Source organism: Chelonoidis abingdonii, chromosome 5 (genome assembly GCF_003597395.2).
Source record: "Chelonoidis abingdonii isolate Lonesome George chromosome 5, CheloAbing_2.0, whole genome shotgun sequence".
NCBI lineage: Eukaryota > Metazoa > Chordata > Testudines > Testudinidae > Chelonoidis > Chelonoidis abingdonii.
Genome location: NC_133773.1, coordinates 116,196,985 through 116,216,116, shown reverse-complemented (window position 1 = coordinate 116,216,116; position 19,132 = coordinate 116,196,985). Strand labels below are relative to the sequence as shown.

At 37.5% G+C, this 19,132-nt stretch overlaps 1 protein-coding gene across 6 annotated transcripts in view; it reads left to right on the top strand.

Moving 5' to 3' along the window:
* Positions 1-17,815, top strand: part of CPEB2 (cytoplasmic polyadenylation element binding protein 2) — a 105,614-nt gene extending 87,799 nt beyond the window's left edge. For all 6 annotated transcript variants that reach the window (XM_075066583.1, XM_075066580.1, XM_075066581.1 and 3 more), the window contains one exon: positions 13,895-17,815. In XM_075066583.1, coding sequence (XP_074922684.1) covers positions 13,895-14,122 — 228 coding nt within the window. In that variant the 3' untranslated portion in view covers positions 14,123-17,815. The remainder of the gene's footprint in view (positions 1-13,894) is intronic.
* The last annotated feature ends 1,317 nt before the right edge of the window (positions 17,816-19,132 follow it).

Genomic DNA, 19,132 nt, shown 5'->3' with positions numbered 1-19,132 from the left:
GGCTCAGGAACAATCATGCAACAAACCTCGATGCCAACTCTGCCCAATATCTACACCAGCAACACATCACAGACCTAACCAGATCAGCCGCACCGTCCCGGGTCATTCACCGCATCCACCAATGTAATAGCAGCATGCCCTCTGCTTGTACATTGGCCAACTGGACAGTCTGTACAGATGGCTACACTACACTTGTACCAGCGCTGCACTTTCGCGCTCAGGGTATGAAAAACCCCTCCTGAGCGCGCTGCAGATACAGCGCACTGTAAAGCATCAGTGATCAGGGCGCTGGCGCGCTACACCTGTAAAGTATTTGTTTACATGCAGCCTGTTGATAGCTCTTGCCTGCGCCCCCTGCCACTCTGACCACAGCACACTTCAAAGCACTGCCGCGGCACGCTTTGAATTCCAAGTTAGCCATACTCTACAGAAAAAGAATAAACTGGGACACAATCAGATTTAGGCATGCAATCATACAAAACCGGTAGAGAACACGTCAACCCCTGGCAGCACACATAGCAGACCTTACAGGTGCCATACTGCAGCAAAAAAACTTCAGGTACAGACTTCAAAGAGAACCTCTGAGCTTCAGTTCATCTGCAAATTGACACCATCAACTCAGATTAAAAAGACTGTTGAATGGCTTGCACTACAAAAACCAGTTTTTACCTCCATTGCGTTTTCACACCTCAACTGCTAGAACAAGACCTCATCCTCCCTAATTGAACTAACCTCGTTATCTCTAGCTTGCTTCTTGCTTGCATATATATATCTACCCCTGGAAATTTCCACTACATGTATCCGACGAAGTGGGTATTCACCCACGAAAGCTCATGCTCCAATACGTCTGTTAGTCTGTAAGGTGCCACAGGATTCTTTGCTGCTTTTACAGATCCAGACTAACATGGCTACCCTTCTAATAAAGTAATTTCCAATCCTGTTAGGATAATTCAAACTTTTTCTTCCAATATATGTTTGCTTTGCATTTATTTACCTTGAACTTTATCTGCCATTGTGTTACCCGTTCACCTAGTTTGGTTAGGTCCCTTTGAAGTGCCTCACATTATTCTCTGGATTTGTCTAGCTTAAATAACTTTATCATCTGCAAATTTTGCTACCTCCTTTGCTTAGCCACATCATTAATAAATATTAATGAAAGTTCCTAGTATGGAACCCTAAGGCATCCCTCTATTAGCCTTTCACCATGATGATAATTGATCATTTATTCCTATTCTTTGTTCCTTATTTGTTACCCAGTTTTCAATCCAAGACAATACTCTGCCTTATATTCCATGGCTACCTAGCTTCTTTAGTAGCCTTTTGTGAGGGACCTTGTCAAAGGCTTTTGACAGTCTAAATAAATGTCAGCAGTTTCTCCTTTATCTATTACTATACTGATCCATTCAAAAATTCTAATAGATTAGTGAGACATTATTTCTCTTTGCAGAAACCAGGCTGGTTAGATTATATCATATCATGATCTTCCAGGTGTTGTTTTATTCTGGTTTTAATTGTTATTTCAATGAATTTACAAGGTACAGAAGTAAGGCTTTCTGGTCTGTACCTGGATCAGCCCTGGAACTTCTTTATGTATTGGTACCATTTTTGCTACTCTTCAGTCCTTAATCTATTTTTAATTAGAAGAATGCATGTTCTTTGCTAGCAGCTCAGCCACTTCATCCTTGAGCTCCTTCAGTACTCTTGGATGTATACCATCCTGACATAGTGACTTGCTGCTTTTTAGATTATCTGCTTGTTTCGGCACCTCTTCTTTTGACTCCTCAATCTTTTAGTATCTTATCTTTTATTTCCAGAAAAGAGGAATTCTAGTGTAGTTATCTCTCTGACATCTTCTGAGGTGAAGACTGATGCAGAGAAATTATTTAGCTTGTCAGCAATGTTCTTATCTTCTTTTAATTGCCTCCTTTGTCCCTTGGTGATACAGAAGACATACTGATTTGTGTGCAGGCTTTATGCTTCTGATATACTTGTTTTTTTTATATTTCATCTATTTCCTCTTCAAAATCTGTTAGTCCTCCTAAATTCCATTTTACATATTACTTAATGTAATTTAGTCTCTGAATAATTGGAACCTTGAATTTACCTATTACACACTTATGTTTGTTTTTTGCATTTTAGTCTTCTGGATCAATGAAAATAGATTAGTAAATTTCAATTTTGTTTCCTAGTCAGTTTCACTTGTGAGTGTTGTTGTGCTATAATATTGGGGTGTAAAGACTGCAGAAGAATGTTTAAATTCTAACATGCTGCTTTCATTAACTTTTTTTTTCCTTCTCTGTTAGAACATATTTATTGTTAATATTAGATTTTGGAAAATCTAAAATATGGGCCTAATTTTTCAGATGTATCTTTAAAATGAAACAAATGTTAAGCAAGTAAGTTGCTTTGATTATGCCACTTGAATTTGATAAATCTGGTATCAGACCCATAGAGCTATTGTAAAATAATTTATATTGAAATGCTATATATGCACAGAAAATCATGAAGCTAGTGATGGCCACGTTGATCAGTAGTCTGAGTGAGTTCTAGAATATTTGTTTTTTTTAATAAAAAAAATGAGAAGCTATCAAATTATATACATAGCTAAGCTATGTAATAGTGTGACCTTATTATTTTATCCTACTGATTCTACTGTTTGTTACACTCAATTGTTCCATCATTTCAAATTAGTTACATTCCCATGTGTTTGTACATTCCCCTGCATAATGGGATCCCAATTTTGTTTGGAACTTTTATATTGTGCTTTCGCCCAAATACTAATATATAGGAAAGAGTACTACTTCTAAATACATAAAGGGGATTAAATCTCATACTTTTGACAGATGCATGTGTACACAATTTTCTGAAGGTAATAAAATGTAGTGTAAAAACTGTATAATGTGGATCACAGTTCTGAAAGCTTTGAAACCCTTATGTTTTACATGAGTAGTATACTGACACAGAGGTTAAGGAAGTTTTTGGATCAGGGTGTATTTGAGAGATATCAAAAGGCAAAACTTAATGCCTTTGTTTTAAATTCAGTATAATATATGAAAAGCGTCAGATGCACAAAACATTGCCTGTTTGTTTGCCACATTAACACCTGTGTAATTACAGTTGTTAGACTGTTGTTAATTTCTGGCATTAGATTTCACTTAAAAAATCCCCATTTCTAACACTAAGGTTCTTGTAGCTGTTAAATGTTTCAAATATATAAATTCTCCATGCTGTGGCTTTGATTAGTTTTTCCACTGTAACTATGGTAAATGAAAGTGTAATGAAGCTGTTAAACTAATTCACTAAACTGGGAAGCAGAAATCTCCTGAGATTTTTTTTTAAATGAAAGATGAATTAGGCCACTAGAAATTAGTTGTCCAGAACAGATCATCATCATGTCCTCAGTAGCTCTTATTGTTTATTGGGTATATATTTGAATGCAACTTGAATGCAATTTTAATTAAAGGAAAGTTTTCTCTCTTTCTCCTTATATCTTTCTCTTACTCCTGTTTGTTACCAGACAATTTATCTTAGGAAGATCACTTGCAGGAGCATAGGGATAGCCATACAGGATCAAACTAATGGGCCATCTAGTTTGGTGTTCTGTCTTTGCCAGCAACAGAAGCTTCCAGGAGGGTGCCAGAAATCTGATGTGGGCACAATTATGGAATAAATGGCACCTAAAGGAAATATTACCTAACCCCTACCAATTAGAGGTTGACATGTGCATTGAAACATGAGGGGTTTTATATCCCTTTTGACTTCAAACAAAAAGTCTGCTTTATTTAATGTAACTCTTTACTTTTTTTGCCTTTCATTTTCATTGATTGTCCCTTTGTTTGTTTTGTTATGAGAGAAGGTAAATCCAAACATCCAAGATACCTTCTGTGTTATGTATACTGCTGTCATAATCCTCTCATTTTTTGTCTCATCTCTGAACTAAACACTGAAGGAAACAAGGGCCACGTCTATACGACGCGCCGTATCGGCGCGTTACAATCGATTGCTCGGGGATCGATATATCGCGTCTCATCTAGACGCGATATATCGATCCCTGAGCGCGCTTACATCGATTCCGGAACTCCACCAAAACCAACGGAGTTCCGGAATCGACATGGCGAGCCGCGCACATCGATCCCGCGCGGGGAGACGGGTAGTAGATCGATTTAAGATAATCCGATTTCAGCTCGCTATTCTCGTAGCTGAAATTGCGTATCTAAATCGATCGCGCATCGTGTTAGACCTGGCCGAAGGTTGTGTAAGATGTAATTCAGTAGGCACAATTTGGGCCTCTCTCTGCTATTGCTTCGAATAGGAAAGCCTTTATCTATGCTGAGTTCTATAAAAGTAATGGCTCTGTGAACACCCATTATCTATAGAAAGATTGGAACTTTACGCCGCGAATCTTATTTGTGGTGTTGTATGAGTCAGAGAAGAATAACAGCTTGACTTTAAGACTCCATGATCAGTTTCAAGCTTGTAGTTAGAAGAAAAACTTCTTATATGTTATAGTGAACAACTTAATTAGAGAACTGAAACAAAAGTCATATTCTCAAATGCCATTTTACTGAATAGTTTTTAAGTGGACTCTTTAAGATGTTTTTTTCTTCATGATGTAGTTTTGCCCAATCCAATAAACGTGTGTTGGAGATTAATACTTTTCAGTTCTAATTTACTGTTCCAAATTGACGGAGTATAAAACTTCCTTGAGGGATTCTTGTAGATTTTGGCCACTCTGTTAAATGGCTTTTCTTATCCATCCTTTGCCCCATAGATTTGTAGATGTATCAAAGGTAATTTTTGGGGGGGAGGGTGGTTGGATTTGAATTTTATAATGCGATTGAATATTGGTCAAGCCAAAGAAACTGCAATCATTTTTATAATACGCCACTGATCTTTCTATAAGGAAATTATTAATATACACTTAGGATTTCATTTTTCTGTGTTGTCTCTTTGTTGCAAGGCCTGTGTGCCTAGTGGTTCAGAGTCAATACGGCTGCGTCTTCCGTCACAAGGGCTTGCGCGTTTGGAGGTGAGGGAGGATGGACCACCACCCGGGAGGTGATGGCCACGGTGGGGGGACCAGACCTTCCCAAACTCCCACTGGGTCCCAGCCCAGGGCCCTATGAGCAGTGAGTGTATTTGCCTGCTGGTCAGGGGATCCATCCGCAACCACGACTGACTTAACACCGGTCCTACTAACCAGGTCAAGTCTAGCCCCTGGCTACTTCCTACTATGTCTTCCAGTAGGGTACTTGCCTGTCTCAGGTCGCTGTGGAAGCTCGACGGTTCCACAATATCACTGCGCTACTCAGGTCAGCTGTGGACTTTTATCCTGGATAGAAGCCTAGTCTAAGGTTGAAATGTACGCTGTAGCTGGTACAGAGGAAACTGGGTAAGAAAGAAGCCTGCGTGAAGGATAGTAGCAGGAAACGCATGTCTCAAGGAAGTTTAACTCAGCTGTTCCCTGCCACATGCCACTCTCCTCGATAGGTCGTAGTGAATCAGGTCCTTCTATGGTAGCTGAGGGCTGTTCTGACCTCCTTGTAATTTTCACTTCACATGTAGCTGGGGGGGATGTTCGACGGTCGAGGGTGGTTTGCCATGGCAGGGGCAGTCGCGTTGCCCCTCGGATGAGATCGTACTCTTACTAATATACACACAATACAGCTGTGAACTTAAATCCTAAACTAATAAAGCATGGTGGAGGAAAAATTCACTATCACTTTTTCTCCTCTTCCCTAACCCCTCCATCCAGCCAGGCTGCAGCCTAAGGCTCTGAATTCCTCCATCCCCTGCATTGTTTGTGGACAACAATCATTACACATACCACTGATGTATGTGTATATATGAATGCTGATTTCACAAACCATGCAGCTGCAGCCTGCCACCGACTTGCCCGACCCAGCAACCAGCCCCAGCATTGTATTTTAGTAAGTATTGGAGATCCCTATCCAGTGGGAAGAAAGAACTGCCCCTGCATGGCTACCACAGCCGCCCCCCAACCAACTGGAGTTGAAATTAACAATGATGGCAGAGAACCTCTCTTGAACCCTGGGGGGCTGAACCTCAGGAACAACTGAGTTTAAACTGTTTTATGCAGGGGAGGCAGTCTCCCTGCTGCAAGCTAGAGGGAAGCCTCTGCAGCAGCTGCTGGGTGCCAGGCAGGGAGAAAGCACAGAGCCTAGCATAGGCAGCCTGGCTGGAGGAGGAGGAGGGAAGACACAGAGAAAAATGTGACACTGAGTTTTCACTTTTTCAGGCTTATTCCAATAGTAAAGTTTTATTACAGACAGTACTGGTAGTAGTAATAGTAGCTTTATTTTCTCTATCTATGTCATGCAATGGGAGGGATCCATGACGTACGTAGGAGAGGTGGGTGGGTTGCTTGCGATTGGACCATATGGGTAAGAAATGTAAATTACTTTCGCCTCTGCAGCTGGTAGCTCCCGGGGTTAATTTAAAGGGCTTAGCTCCTAGTTTCAGCCGAATCCCTGAGCCCTTTAAATCCTGATTTAAAAGCCCCAGGATTTAAAGGCCCCACCTCTTCTGATAGAGGTCACGCCTCTTCCAGTTGAGGCTCCTCCCCCTCCGCAGGACTCTGGAGTGCCGTTAAGTCCTTTAAATTACTGTCATCCCTGGCTGTCTTGATCTCAGCAGGCTTGGCCTCCACAATCTTAGGCTCTAGCAGCTCCTGGGCATCCTCTCACTTCGGCGGTCAGCCTTGACTGATCTGGGCTGCTCCCTTTTATACTGACACTCCAATTGGAGCATTCCCAGCAGGAGAGAGGGGGCGTGGCTTCCTCTGCCCAAAGTATGGGGTTAATCCCGACTTGTCCAGTGTGGGGCAAGTGCACTCTGTCAGAGTGAGCAATGTTTAAATGTAGTTAATTACTTTTTGTTAGCTTCAAATTACATCACTTTTCTTAAGACATTAAATAGTTGCTGATCAGGCTAGACATAGGGACTGATACCTATGTTTTTAGAGAAGGGACAAGGAATGGTGGGAAAGAATCCTAAAATAAATTAAAAGCTTGACCAAGAACATCATTTTGGTCATGAGTCCTGTTTCTACACTTCTGAAAAAAACTAAACTACCAACAAACCACACACACTAACATTTCCTAATGCTAACATGCATCTTATCTGCAGTCTGTCCCCACAAAGTCCCTTAGGGGAAAAAAAGGAATTAATGGTGACAGAAGCTTTAACTTCTTAGTAGACAGTTCTGTTTCATGGCATTTAGGTCACCAGAAATTTTGAAGGGCCTCTGGGTGCCAAGAAGGCAGCTGGAATAGCAGTGCTCTGTGTATATATAATGTGTGTGTGTGTGTGTGTGTGTGTGTGTAATATATATATGTATGTGTATATATATGTATATATATGTGTGTGTGTATGTAAAGGAAGTGGGTATGTTTAGCTTGGAATAGAGGAGATTAAGAGGGAACATGCTTATTGTCTTCAAATACTTGAAAGCCTGCCATAAAAAGGATGGAGAAAAGTTGTTCTCTGTTGCCACAGAAGGCAAGACAGGAGGAAATAGGTTCAGACTGCAACATAGCAAATTTAGATTAAATCTCAGGAAAAACTGTAAGAACAGTAGGACAATGGAACAGACTGCCTAGGGAGGTTGTGGAAGCTCCTTCACTGGAAGTTTTCAAAAATTGTCTTGGATGGTTTAGCCCCAACAACTCCTGTATCTTGGCAGTGGGTTAGCAAAGATGACTCTTGTGTTCCCTTCTAACCCTATGATTCTTTGAAGTGATATAATTTAGGTGGTAGAAATGACATACTTGAAGGGAAAAATTAAAATCTAAGGTAAAACTGATGTGGCATGTGCTTACAGATTCTTAAGTGGTAGGGGCAGAGAACAAGAAGTACCTAGATCAACTTTCAGCATTCAGAACCACAGTATTTGGATACAGTGTACACCCACAAGATTTCAACTGCCCCAAAATAATTTGGATATAACTACAATTAATCAAGACTCAACATAAAGGTTTTTAGAACATGAGGGCAATCATGGGGAGGCTTGTTACTAAACAACAAATAATCAGTTTGGGTTTTTTACATCTAGCTATTTGCTCTTCAAAGTGCATTTGATCCCTCTTAATTTTCTTCTGACATACTATCTGATGTAGTTTTTGATTAACGTTGGTTTTCTGAAAGCTATCTGTGTGATTTAAGTAACCTCTTGAAAGTTGCCATTTAGCCATACTGATTTACTTCCTGACTTTCTGCTTTCCTTTTATTTTAAAACTGTGCATTTTTGTAAGTCTGTTTTTTGTTTTTGTTTGTTTTTTGTAAGTAGCATCTGTGCCAAATGTTAGGATTGTAACTTTTTTAGCTTTGACTTCAGGGTCTTTTTGAAGTCCCTTTTTTTTAGTTTTTGGTACCTTTTGCCCCACAGTTATGTAGCATTTAATTTTATTGTGTGTACTGTTACTTACTGGTTCAACTGTAGATGTTTCTTGGACCAACTCCTGTGTGTTACTGAGGACTAAGTTGAGATGAGCTTCTCTTGTTTACTCAGTAACCCTAGCAGTTCCACAAACCGATTGTTTAAGATGTTGATAATTTTTTTCTTGTCCTGCTGGGATATTTGACAAGTTTATATGAAGGTAGTTGAAGTCTTCATTAATATAATTGTATTAGACTTTGTTACAGTCTTTGAGTTCAGAACATTTAGAGGGATCCATTTCCTTCTTCTGATCTGTAGTAGTACAGACCCAGCTTTGTATTCTTATAACTTAGTTAGTCCTCACCATTCAGAAGCTGTATGTGAATAGATTCTATGGAATATTTTAGATGTGGCACTCCTATCCCGTTTCTGCAATCTAATATGTATTTCTTATGATTTATACCCAGGAATTATAGCATCCATGTTTTGGTTTTGGTTTTAGCGTTCATCTGTTTCTGTAATGTCTGTTATGTCAAGGTCCTCCTCTTCTATTGGCAGACATTCTAGATCATGTAATTGTGCTCTTCATTTTCTTGCATCTGAATATCAATATTGATAGTTTTTGACCATGTGCCTATTTTTATTTAGCTCCTCAGTCTGACACCACGTTGATTTTAGCAGAAATTACCTCTGTGATCTTGACTTCTGCCTGACCCAGTTTAGCTGTTGTTTCTGTCCTATCCTTTACTTGATACAGAGATGCCTTGTTTTCCTTAACTCCCACTCCCAGCTCTACTTTGAACAGTCCCCCAAAATATCATTTTATGTGCCATCATCTGATTTCACTTTGATTAAGGTGAAGCCCATCCCTTCATATAGGCTCTCCTTTCCCTAAAATGCTCCTCAGGATATAGTAAATTTAAAGCCTTCCTCGTTACACCATCTTCTCATCCATGTATTGCGACCCTGAAGTTCTCCCTGCTTAGCTTGCACTGCATGTGGAACTGGAGGCATTGCATAGAAATCTGTAAGAGTGGCTCAGGACCTATGCATACATCCTAGCAATCTAAATTTAGCTTCCAGATGCTCACTCATACATTTTCCTACATCATTGGTATTAATATGTATTATGACCACAAGCTTCTTACCAGTATTTAGTAGAAGTTTCTCTAGATATTTCAGGAGATTTTCCACCTTTGCACTTAGTAGGCAGATAACCAGATGTCACATTTACCATATACCCAACTATCTATGAGATTGTTTACACAGCAAGAAAGTGCTTGGCAAGCCAGAGCGTGTGACTCTCCAGTGCACTACTTTGCCATCCACTAAATGCTGTGTAGTCCCTGCTACAATGCACTAAAAGTTCCATAGTGCACTTCGATGTTGCATCAGATTTCACTGTGGAACTTTTAGTGCACTGTACCGGAATTCACCCTGCAGATAGTGCACAGCAAGCTAGTGTTCTATAGATTATACCATGGCTTGCTGCGTGCTAACTCAGCGTATAGACAATCCCTACATTTCTGATGGTTGAATTCCCCTGTAACCAGAGTTTGTCTTCATTTCAGCTGTATAATACCATCCCCAGGAGTGATCTCCTCTGTACATGAGGAGTCAACAGCCTCCTCTATCTCAGTTGGAAGATGCTTGCATCTAAAGGAATGTATTTTTCTACCACCTAAGTTCCCTCTCATCAGAAAATTTGGGGGATCAGGGAAGTCCATTCTACATCTCTAGATACAGTTTTGTGTCTCTCTGCCACTCCATTTCTGTAACTCTGGCCTGAAGATGGTTGGTTGGTCTCTCTCCAGGGTATAGGCTATCTTCACTGGGTACATACATATACCATACTTACCATACAGCCTTCATTTATGCAGTAAACCAGGTAATGTCCATCCGGTCTTGTACATCCATAGTTACATGGGTTTGTATTCTAACTTGGTACTAGATTATGTTAGATGTGATTTTTTTCATTGATTAGAAGGTGATTATTTTAGTGTTTTTTTTTCCCTAATTATTTGAGTCATTAGCTATTTTTTTAATTATGCATGATTTTCTTGCTTGTCTCAGTTTTGGAAAAAGCCCAAACTCATATTAATAGGCATGGAGGTGAGGAAAAGAAGAAGAGAGAGTGTGCAAACGGCTAAAAAGAAATGCTCTCATATGCTATACATTAATACACTGATTCAGTATTTTCGTTGTTGAACTGAAACCACTGAGGGGGGTTGGGGTTCTTTCAGAGTTTAAGGAGCCATTGGCACACATTTGATGACAGCATTCTCCCTAACAATAGATAGATATCCTTGAATTTTGAAGTTCAACCCTGTCATAAATAGATAGCTAAGGGTTAATGTTTCTTTTACCTGTAAAGGGTTAACAAAGGGAACCAAACACCTGACCAGAGGACCAATCAGGAAACCGGATTTTTCAAAGTGAGGGAGGGAACTTCTGGGTGTGTTTTGTCTTTGTTCTGTCTGTTTGTTTCTCTCGGCTATGAGGGAAGAGCTTTTTTTTTTTCTATCTCCAAGCTTCTTTCTACCCTTCTGTTCCCAAGTTGTGAGTACAAAAGGAAAAGCAATAGGTTTATATTGTATTTTGTATTTACATGTGTGGAGTTGCTGGAATGTTTAAATTGGATATCTTTTTGAATAAGGCTGATTATTCATATTTTCTTTTAAGCAATAGCCCTGTGTTATGTCATCTTGATGCAGTGATCATGTCATGTGTTTTTTCTTTCTTTTTTATATAAAGCTTTCTTTTTAAAACTTGTTGGATTTTCTTTTCCTAGTTAAGGCAAGGGGATAGGAATCTCTGTGCCAGGAGTACTGTCTCTCTCAGGGAAAGACTGGGAGGGGGGAGAAGAAGGAGGGGGGAAGGTAAATCGTCCTCTCTGTTTTGTGTTTCAAGGGATTGAAGCAGGGAAATCTCCTAGTATCCCCAGGGCGGGAAAATCTGGGAGGAAGTAAAGAGCAGGAAGGGAAGTGGGTTATTTCCCTTTGTTGGAGGCTCAGGGCATCTGAGTCTTGGGGGTCCCCCAGGGAAAGGTTTGGGGAGACCAGAGAGTTTATCAGGTACTCAGAATCCTGATTGGTGGCAGCGAGATAAGATCCAAGCTGGTAATTAAGCTTGGAGGTTCATGCTAAGCACCCAGATTTTGGACGCTAAGGTCCAGATTTGGGACAGAGGCTTATGATAAACCCACACACACTTATTATTATTGAAATGTACAGTACTTCACTTGTTGCTTGAAATTGTAAAGATAACTCTTGCATGAGATACCTATTCATATTAAAAGCTTTGAGTTTAACTCCTAGAAAAGCAACTTCAGTGTTACAGCATATAGAGTTTGCATTAAAAATACAGATTAGCACAGTGAGTGTACTGCCTGTTTTTTTCCACGACATTTTTTATGTACTGTAGACCAGGCAGGAATGATAGTCACTCACGGAACATTTTGAAAAAAAAAAATAAAGAATTTTGATGCAAAGCATTTGGGGATTAATTTTAGGGATTGCTGTTTCCCTTTTCTCTTAATTTGGTTAGCATTTGTTGTAAGAATAGTGAGTTTGTGTGTGACTTAAAATCAACTTCATTTTCAAGAGTTTGCACAGATGACTCACATCAAGTGAAATAATAACTTTAGCTAGCTTGCAACAAAAATAGTTTTGCCTACTTATTAGAACACATTTTTAAAGGTAAGTGATGTGCTGATTAATCTTATGCATCAAAGTGACTAGTTTTTGTCCATGCTACATCTAGTTTTCTCATATGTTTAAGGATACATTTTAAATACTTTTTTTTCATTCAAGTTTTTACTGTTTCATACAGCAGTATGATCCTAGTATGTAAGGATGACTGCTTAGCTCCAGAATGGATAGCATCTTTATGTAGATTCTTGATAATGTTAGTCTACAGATAAGCAATCCTTTTATAGCAATCAGTTTGTGAGTATGAACTGCTGCAACGCTGTGTTTTGTCAGACAAATGACAAGCAGTATGTCATCTTTATAAAGTGAGGAAAATGTCCAAAACAATGTTGCTTCTGCTGCTGCTGTTGTTTTTTAAGTTGTGGTCAATTCCTTTGTATTTTGTTTTGAAATTCTTTTTCCTCTCTGAACACAGTCTTAACTGAACTGTAACAGAGACCTAATGCAAATTAATCATTACACACTTGCCGCTTTTCCACTCTCAGTCAGATGTGTTTGGGAGTGGGGAAATTGTCTACACAAGACAGGTGTCTGGTAGTCCTGAGAGTTGTAAAAATTGTGTTTTAAATAATGTTTTTAAAAAATTAAAAAACCGCAACCCTAGAAATACAGTGTATTTACAACCTCTTGTGTAAAGTTAAAATAGTTACAGAAAGAGTTAAAGGAATATATCGCCAAGGCTTTTAGCTACAAATTTGATATATATTATTCCTGAAATGGCTATTAATTTGCACAGATTACCTGTACACACAATCATTTGTGTTTCTAAAACAGGATGTGAGCAAGCCGGTAAGGTAGGTACAAGTGTAACTCTGGTTTGCATATAAGCTAGATTCTTGCATGATCAAATAATTATGCATGCAAAATTGTGTGCATAGTTAATGTATGTCTATTCTGCAGTTAAACACCCACAGCTGGCCCCTGTCAGCTGACTCAGATTATTTAATTGTAGTGTAGCTGTTTGGGCTGGGGCCGGAGCCTGAGCTCTGGGACCCTCCCCCTTTGTGGGGTCCTGGAACCTGGGCTCCAGTCCGAGCCGAAATATTTACACCACAGTTAAAAAGCCCCGTAGCTTGAGTCAGCTCATATGGGCCAGCAGTGGGTGTATAATTGCAGTGTAGGCATACCCTTAAAGGTCAGGTTAAGGTCTTTGTTTAAAAAAAAAAAAAAAAAAAAAAAAAAAAAATTAGTATTTTTCACAACCAGTGCTTCTGTATTAACCTTTATCAACAGTATAGATTAGCCAGATACTCTCAAGCAGTCCTTTATAACAAACTTAATATAGTTCATAGTGTATGCTTCTTGAAGCATGTTTGAAAGCACCGAGCACAACATTTGCTCAATAAATAGTAGAAAGTAATGTGTATTGTGGGAGTGAATTTGGTAAAGGCAACTTGAAGCAAAACAAAAAAAGTATGTGTAAAATAATTTACATAAAAAAAATCTTTTTGCTTCCTGTGAATGCTACTGGGCAATGTGAGAGTGACCAAGGCTTCCATTTCCTTTCCTCCTCCTGATTTAATTTACACTTCTCCATATAAAGAGTAGATTGCAATCTCCACTTGTCTATAAAAAAAATTTGTGTATTTCTAACAAATTATACCACAGGAACACTCATCCAGATCATATCTCCCCTGTAGCATCGATGTTCACACTTTTTTGTTTTGTTTTTTTTGGTTGGGCAACCATAAAACAAATTGAAAATGCTTAATCTTTTCCGATGCAGAAATACAAGACATTAACTAGGGTTGGTTGTATCTTGTTTTTGTTTTTTTTTCCCCAACAGGTGGAGGTAAAGCCATATGTGTTGGATGACCAGATGTGCGATGAATGCCAGGGTGCACGATGTGGTGGAAAGTTTGCTCCTTTCTTTTGTGCCAATGTCACTTGCCTGCAGTATTACTGTGAGTTTTGCTGGGCAAACATCCACTCTCGTGCAGGTCGTGAATTCCATAAGCCATTGGTAAAGGAGGGGGCTGACCGCCCACGTCAGATCCACTTCCGCTGGAACTAAGCATAGTGAACCAGCGCCTACATAAGGAAAGAAGGGTGCATGTGGCTTACTGTGTTTGAAGATACTGACATGCAGAAGAAATAAGTGCATTCTTCTGCTTTTCACCCCAGCTATCAATACATGCATCTTTATCAGCAGCCAAAACACTACAAGCCTCTTGTTTTTCACCAAAACCCTACATCTCAGGCTTACTAATTTTTGTGATATTTTCATGTTAAAATAAAATGTTCTTTTGTATTTTCTCCAAGTTATTTTTATATGTAAAGTTAAAATTAGATATGAGAATGTTTTTGCGTAGGGGCACAAAGTCTGCTGCTATATTTAGTGGGTGAAGCGTGCACTTATTTCTAAACATGCGTTTTTAACTTCAAGATCTGCCCCAGTAATTTACCAAAGGTAGCAAAATAGTGAAGATGGAATATGTCTGCTACAAAAAGCTTATTTTTATTGTTGCTATTTTCAGTGTATACATAAACTAAAAATTAGGGTTGATTTTTGCTCTCCATTTTGACTTGCAAGAAATAATACCTCAAGATAATCTGATTTATTAGCTATTTTTAAACACTTTTAATCACAAGCTGTATTAGCTATGCTGCTATATAGGTGTTATGTGTAATGCCACCTATTAATACGGGATTGAAACGTTTGAGACACTGCATTACAGATAAAATGCAGGCAGCACAATATGGCCTAAACTGCCATAGTTTTAGAATGTGAAAAAACTGCATGTTTACTTACCTGTATACACCATATGCATGCACTAGAACTGTTAATTAACAAGAGATGAGTTATTGCAGATGTTCAAAAAAGGCTCTCTTGAATTTAGGTAGCATGAGCAAATTACAAAATTTGTTACAAAAAACAAACTTGCATGCATTATTGTGACTCAAGTAAAAAAAATGTCCATGTGTACAATATGCAAATTAGTTTTAGATTAGAAAGTGCAGCCATTTTGTGACTTGGTCGGTAGTGGAATTCGATTTATGCAGACTGGATGTAATACTGTAATCCCTGTGCAATTTTGTGATGTGTGATTCTAATTAATGTGGAGTGTTGTAGTATAGACATGAGTTTGAGTAAAAAGCTAGAATTTTACAAAAAAGTTAATTTAAACCCCCTTGATTGTTCATGATTAAGATTTCCTCTACAAACCAAAGATGGCCAGCACACTGCTAACCAGTCACCAAATGTAAAACCCATGCAAAATACATTTTTAAAAAGGTATACTTATATAAGAATGCATTATGCTTTAGTAATTAAATCTAGGTAAAGTCAAAATGGAGATGGTATAATATACAGTCGGCTAGTTGCATAACAAACTAAATTTTACCTTTAAGACAACAGTGAAATCTGACTTAAAAATTTGCTTACATGTATGACCTGTGTGCATTGTGGTCTTCTGTCAAACTGGGGTCACTGTTGCATGAAACGTAGCTACTTGACAGTCAAGTATAGTGTTTTTATTTTGATGAAGGAGTTCTAGTAATGACCTTGCTTGCAAATTTTGAAAAAAACAGTTTGGACAAAGGCAATATTTAATACATTTCTTTGGTACTGAACCCTAATAGACAAAAATACTGCTAATGATTCTTCTATCTCAGAGCATTTTTAATGCAACTAGCCCCTACATTTTAATGGAACAGAGAGAGATTCTGCAGTCTAAGCAAGCACCCAACGATGGTAAATGTTAAAATGCAGAATTAAGAGTCTGACTCTAAAGAGATGAAATTACAAGGGTATTGCTCTTTGCAATCCCTTGGGACAATCTTTCTTGTAAGCAAAGTGTTGATCTTATATTGGTTGTCTACGATGTGCTTTTTTGTACTGTACAATATGTGGTTCATGTCTAATTCTGCTGTTTTATTGTGGTTGTGGTTCAAGTTTTTAATGTTTAAAATTGATGCTGTTTTAAGAAGAGCTTTTTACTAATTTATTTGTCAGTGTTCCCTATTTGTTACTTAACCATGATCCTCCAGATTTTTGGAGTATTCTTTTCTAACCTAAACCCTGCCAAACCTTGATCCATTTTGACATTTGTTATGCACTATTTTTATATCTCTGTGAGAGATTTTTTCCAACAGTCAGCTATTTTAAGGCACACTTTTTTTGACTGATGACATCTCCTTTGCTATACCTCAATTTTTGGAATTTAGAAAAGAAATCAGTAGTTTTGCAATGTTAATTACTTGGGTATAATTTAATTCTGCAGATTTTTTTTAACTTTATTTTCATATTTTCTGCTTAGTGTTTAAAATTTGAAGAGCCTTTAAGTATATTAAATAATGAACATTCATATGAAAATAGTACAAAATTGAAATGATTGGAGATGTTGGGAAAATAACTTTCCCTGTTAAATAGAACTATTTAAGCTGTAGAGGAACAAAAAAGGCTACCCTTTTTGGCATGGGTAAAAGCAATTAAAGTTACAGTTATCATATCCTGCACCACAACCTTTTTCTTTTTCTTTTTTTTTTTTAATCTACCAAGTTCTTATTTTCTAACTGTTGAACACTGTATTTGATTTTTTTACAGATCATATTTATTTTACTATTTTTGTAGAAGATTTAGTTAATTTTGATTGTATTTTTGTAATTTTGAAGCTTCTTCAATTTTGTTCCCCAAATGTGCATAGTGCTGCCCACGAGCATGACTGTGGATGGAAAAAAAAAACTTAAAAAATCCACACTTTTTGTTAACAAGGAAACATTTAGCATTTATATATTTGTGTATGGAAAACACTTGATATTTTATCCCTGTTGCATCTGGCTGCACAAAGCCTCTCCTCAAAGATGCTACAAAACTTGAATATAACACATTTTGGAAGGCTGACTAACCTCGATTCTGTGTTGTGATGTGCAATACTGTTTCTAATGTTTGTATAAAAAAAATAACAGTGTAAACCTTTTTAATGCAAATTTATTTTTTTCATTGCATATTTTGCAGATTTTATCCACAGTGTCATTTTTTACTGTCAGAAAAGATACCCCTTTTGTCATTGCAACTATTTTTTAAATCCAGAAATCTTTGTACTGATGTAAATGATTGTAGTTATTTTGGATAGTGTTTTGCTAACAAAAGGAGAGACTTTTTTCATGCATATTTCTATTTTGTTTTTTTGGTTTTTATTTTATTTTAATAGTAGTAAAATACTTGGAATAATTTTTCATATTCTTGTCATTAATATTATTTTGTATTTTTATGTGGAAATATATAATTTTATGATGCTAATTGCTAAAGTTTATTTTATGTTGAATTATTTTTGGAGCTGAAATCTTTGTAATATTAAAGCAACTAGTTTCTAATTCCGAGTTTCTGTATAGAATCGCACAAGTGGTTTATGGAGTGTTTGGATTGTAATTATAAATGGTTCTTTGATATGCAAATTAATATTTTAAGTTGATTTTATTTTATATTCCTATTAGGGTGTTAAAGCAGTTTTTTATTTTTTTTTCTAAATAAAAAGAGAACCCATGCTTTTATGGACACTAGGTAATCGCCTTCAGCTTAAAAAATTTTTGTTAAATATTTAGTTTGTTTTACTGTTATCTTCCAGGTGTCTAAATCTCCAGTCTGTCTGTTGTACTGGTAATTTAACTCTGTAATGGAATAGTTTGCTGCCAACTATTTATATTAAGTAATTTTTAAATATTTGTAATATTGTTGACTGACTAATAAACTATTAAGTTATTGGCAGTTTTTCTTTTTGTGATTTTGGTCTTGTAAAAACTCTGGAACAAAAATGTATTAACAATTTATTATTGTATTAGAGTTGTTAAGACTTGTGAAAATATTTAAGCAAGTTTTGGTGGTTGAAGTCTATCCACTGTTGCTTTCCCGCTACCAGAGTAAATTTTTTTTTAACCCTGCAGATTTGTTCCAAACTTTATTCCAGTCATAAAACAACATAGTAAACAGAGCTTCATATCATATCATATGGCTTTGTAAGTAGAACTGCCCACTGGTTTTCATGAGGAATTTTGCTTAAAATCCCATTGCCATATATAGCCCTGAGAATGATATGAAAATTACACATATAAAACAAAATTTTAAGTTTCTCTAAAATAATGTGTAATTCGGCCACCAATGAACTGACTTAGCTAGAGGAGAGCAGAATGTAGACAAAATGGCCTAATATTTTCAGCTGGTTTCGCTCATGAAATTGATACATTCCCATATACTTATAAAGCTTGTTTTTACCAGAGACTGATATTTGGCTAGTGTTGTCTGGCTTATTGTTAAAATTGCAAAATTTGTCAGCATTTATATAAATGACCAAAAGAACCATGCTCTGTGGGGCTCATTTGTCCAAGCCATCCAAAGGCAGAAAAGAGGCTGCAGCTCATAATTAAGAGCCACTCTGCTTCACCTTATCCTCTCAACTCCCACCTGTGCCTCCCACCCCAAGAACAACCCTGCCATGCCCCCTCCATCTACTGATGTCTAGAATGAGGGGAAATGACTACAGGAGACAGTGGAGTTGCCCTCACCAGATTTCCAACAGTAGGGAGTTCCCCTGCAGATGCAGAATTCCTTGCTGACTTTCGTCAACTGCTTTAAAACCATTTTGTGCCACATACGTGAGACAAAGAGGCTTTTAGCCAATTGAATAATCTGTCCCTTTATCTGCAACCGTATAATTGAACCGCAGATAAACTTTCTAAACTGGATTCTTTTTCTCATTGCTTATTTATTATTTTATTTATTTAAAAGTGCACTCTCCAAATCCATGGATTGACTTCTTCCCCAATGTTGATTAATATCAAATTTTTGGTTGTGTTATAAGTGTCTCCCCTTCCTTTCACTCACATATACCATGAATGTTTTTATTCTTTCCTTCAACTGTCTCCTTCACCACCTTCCATGTCTCCTTTTGATGTTTTTAAATTTATTATTTATTAGTATTACCGTAGTGCTTAGAAAACCTAGTCATGGAGTAGGATCTCATTGCTCTAGGTTCTGTTGCTTATTTTTCTTCTTTTGGGAATTTTCTTTAGAATCATATGTAAACAG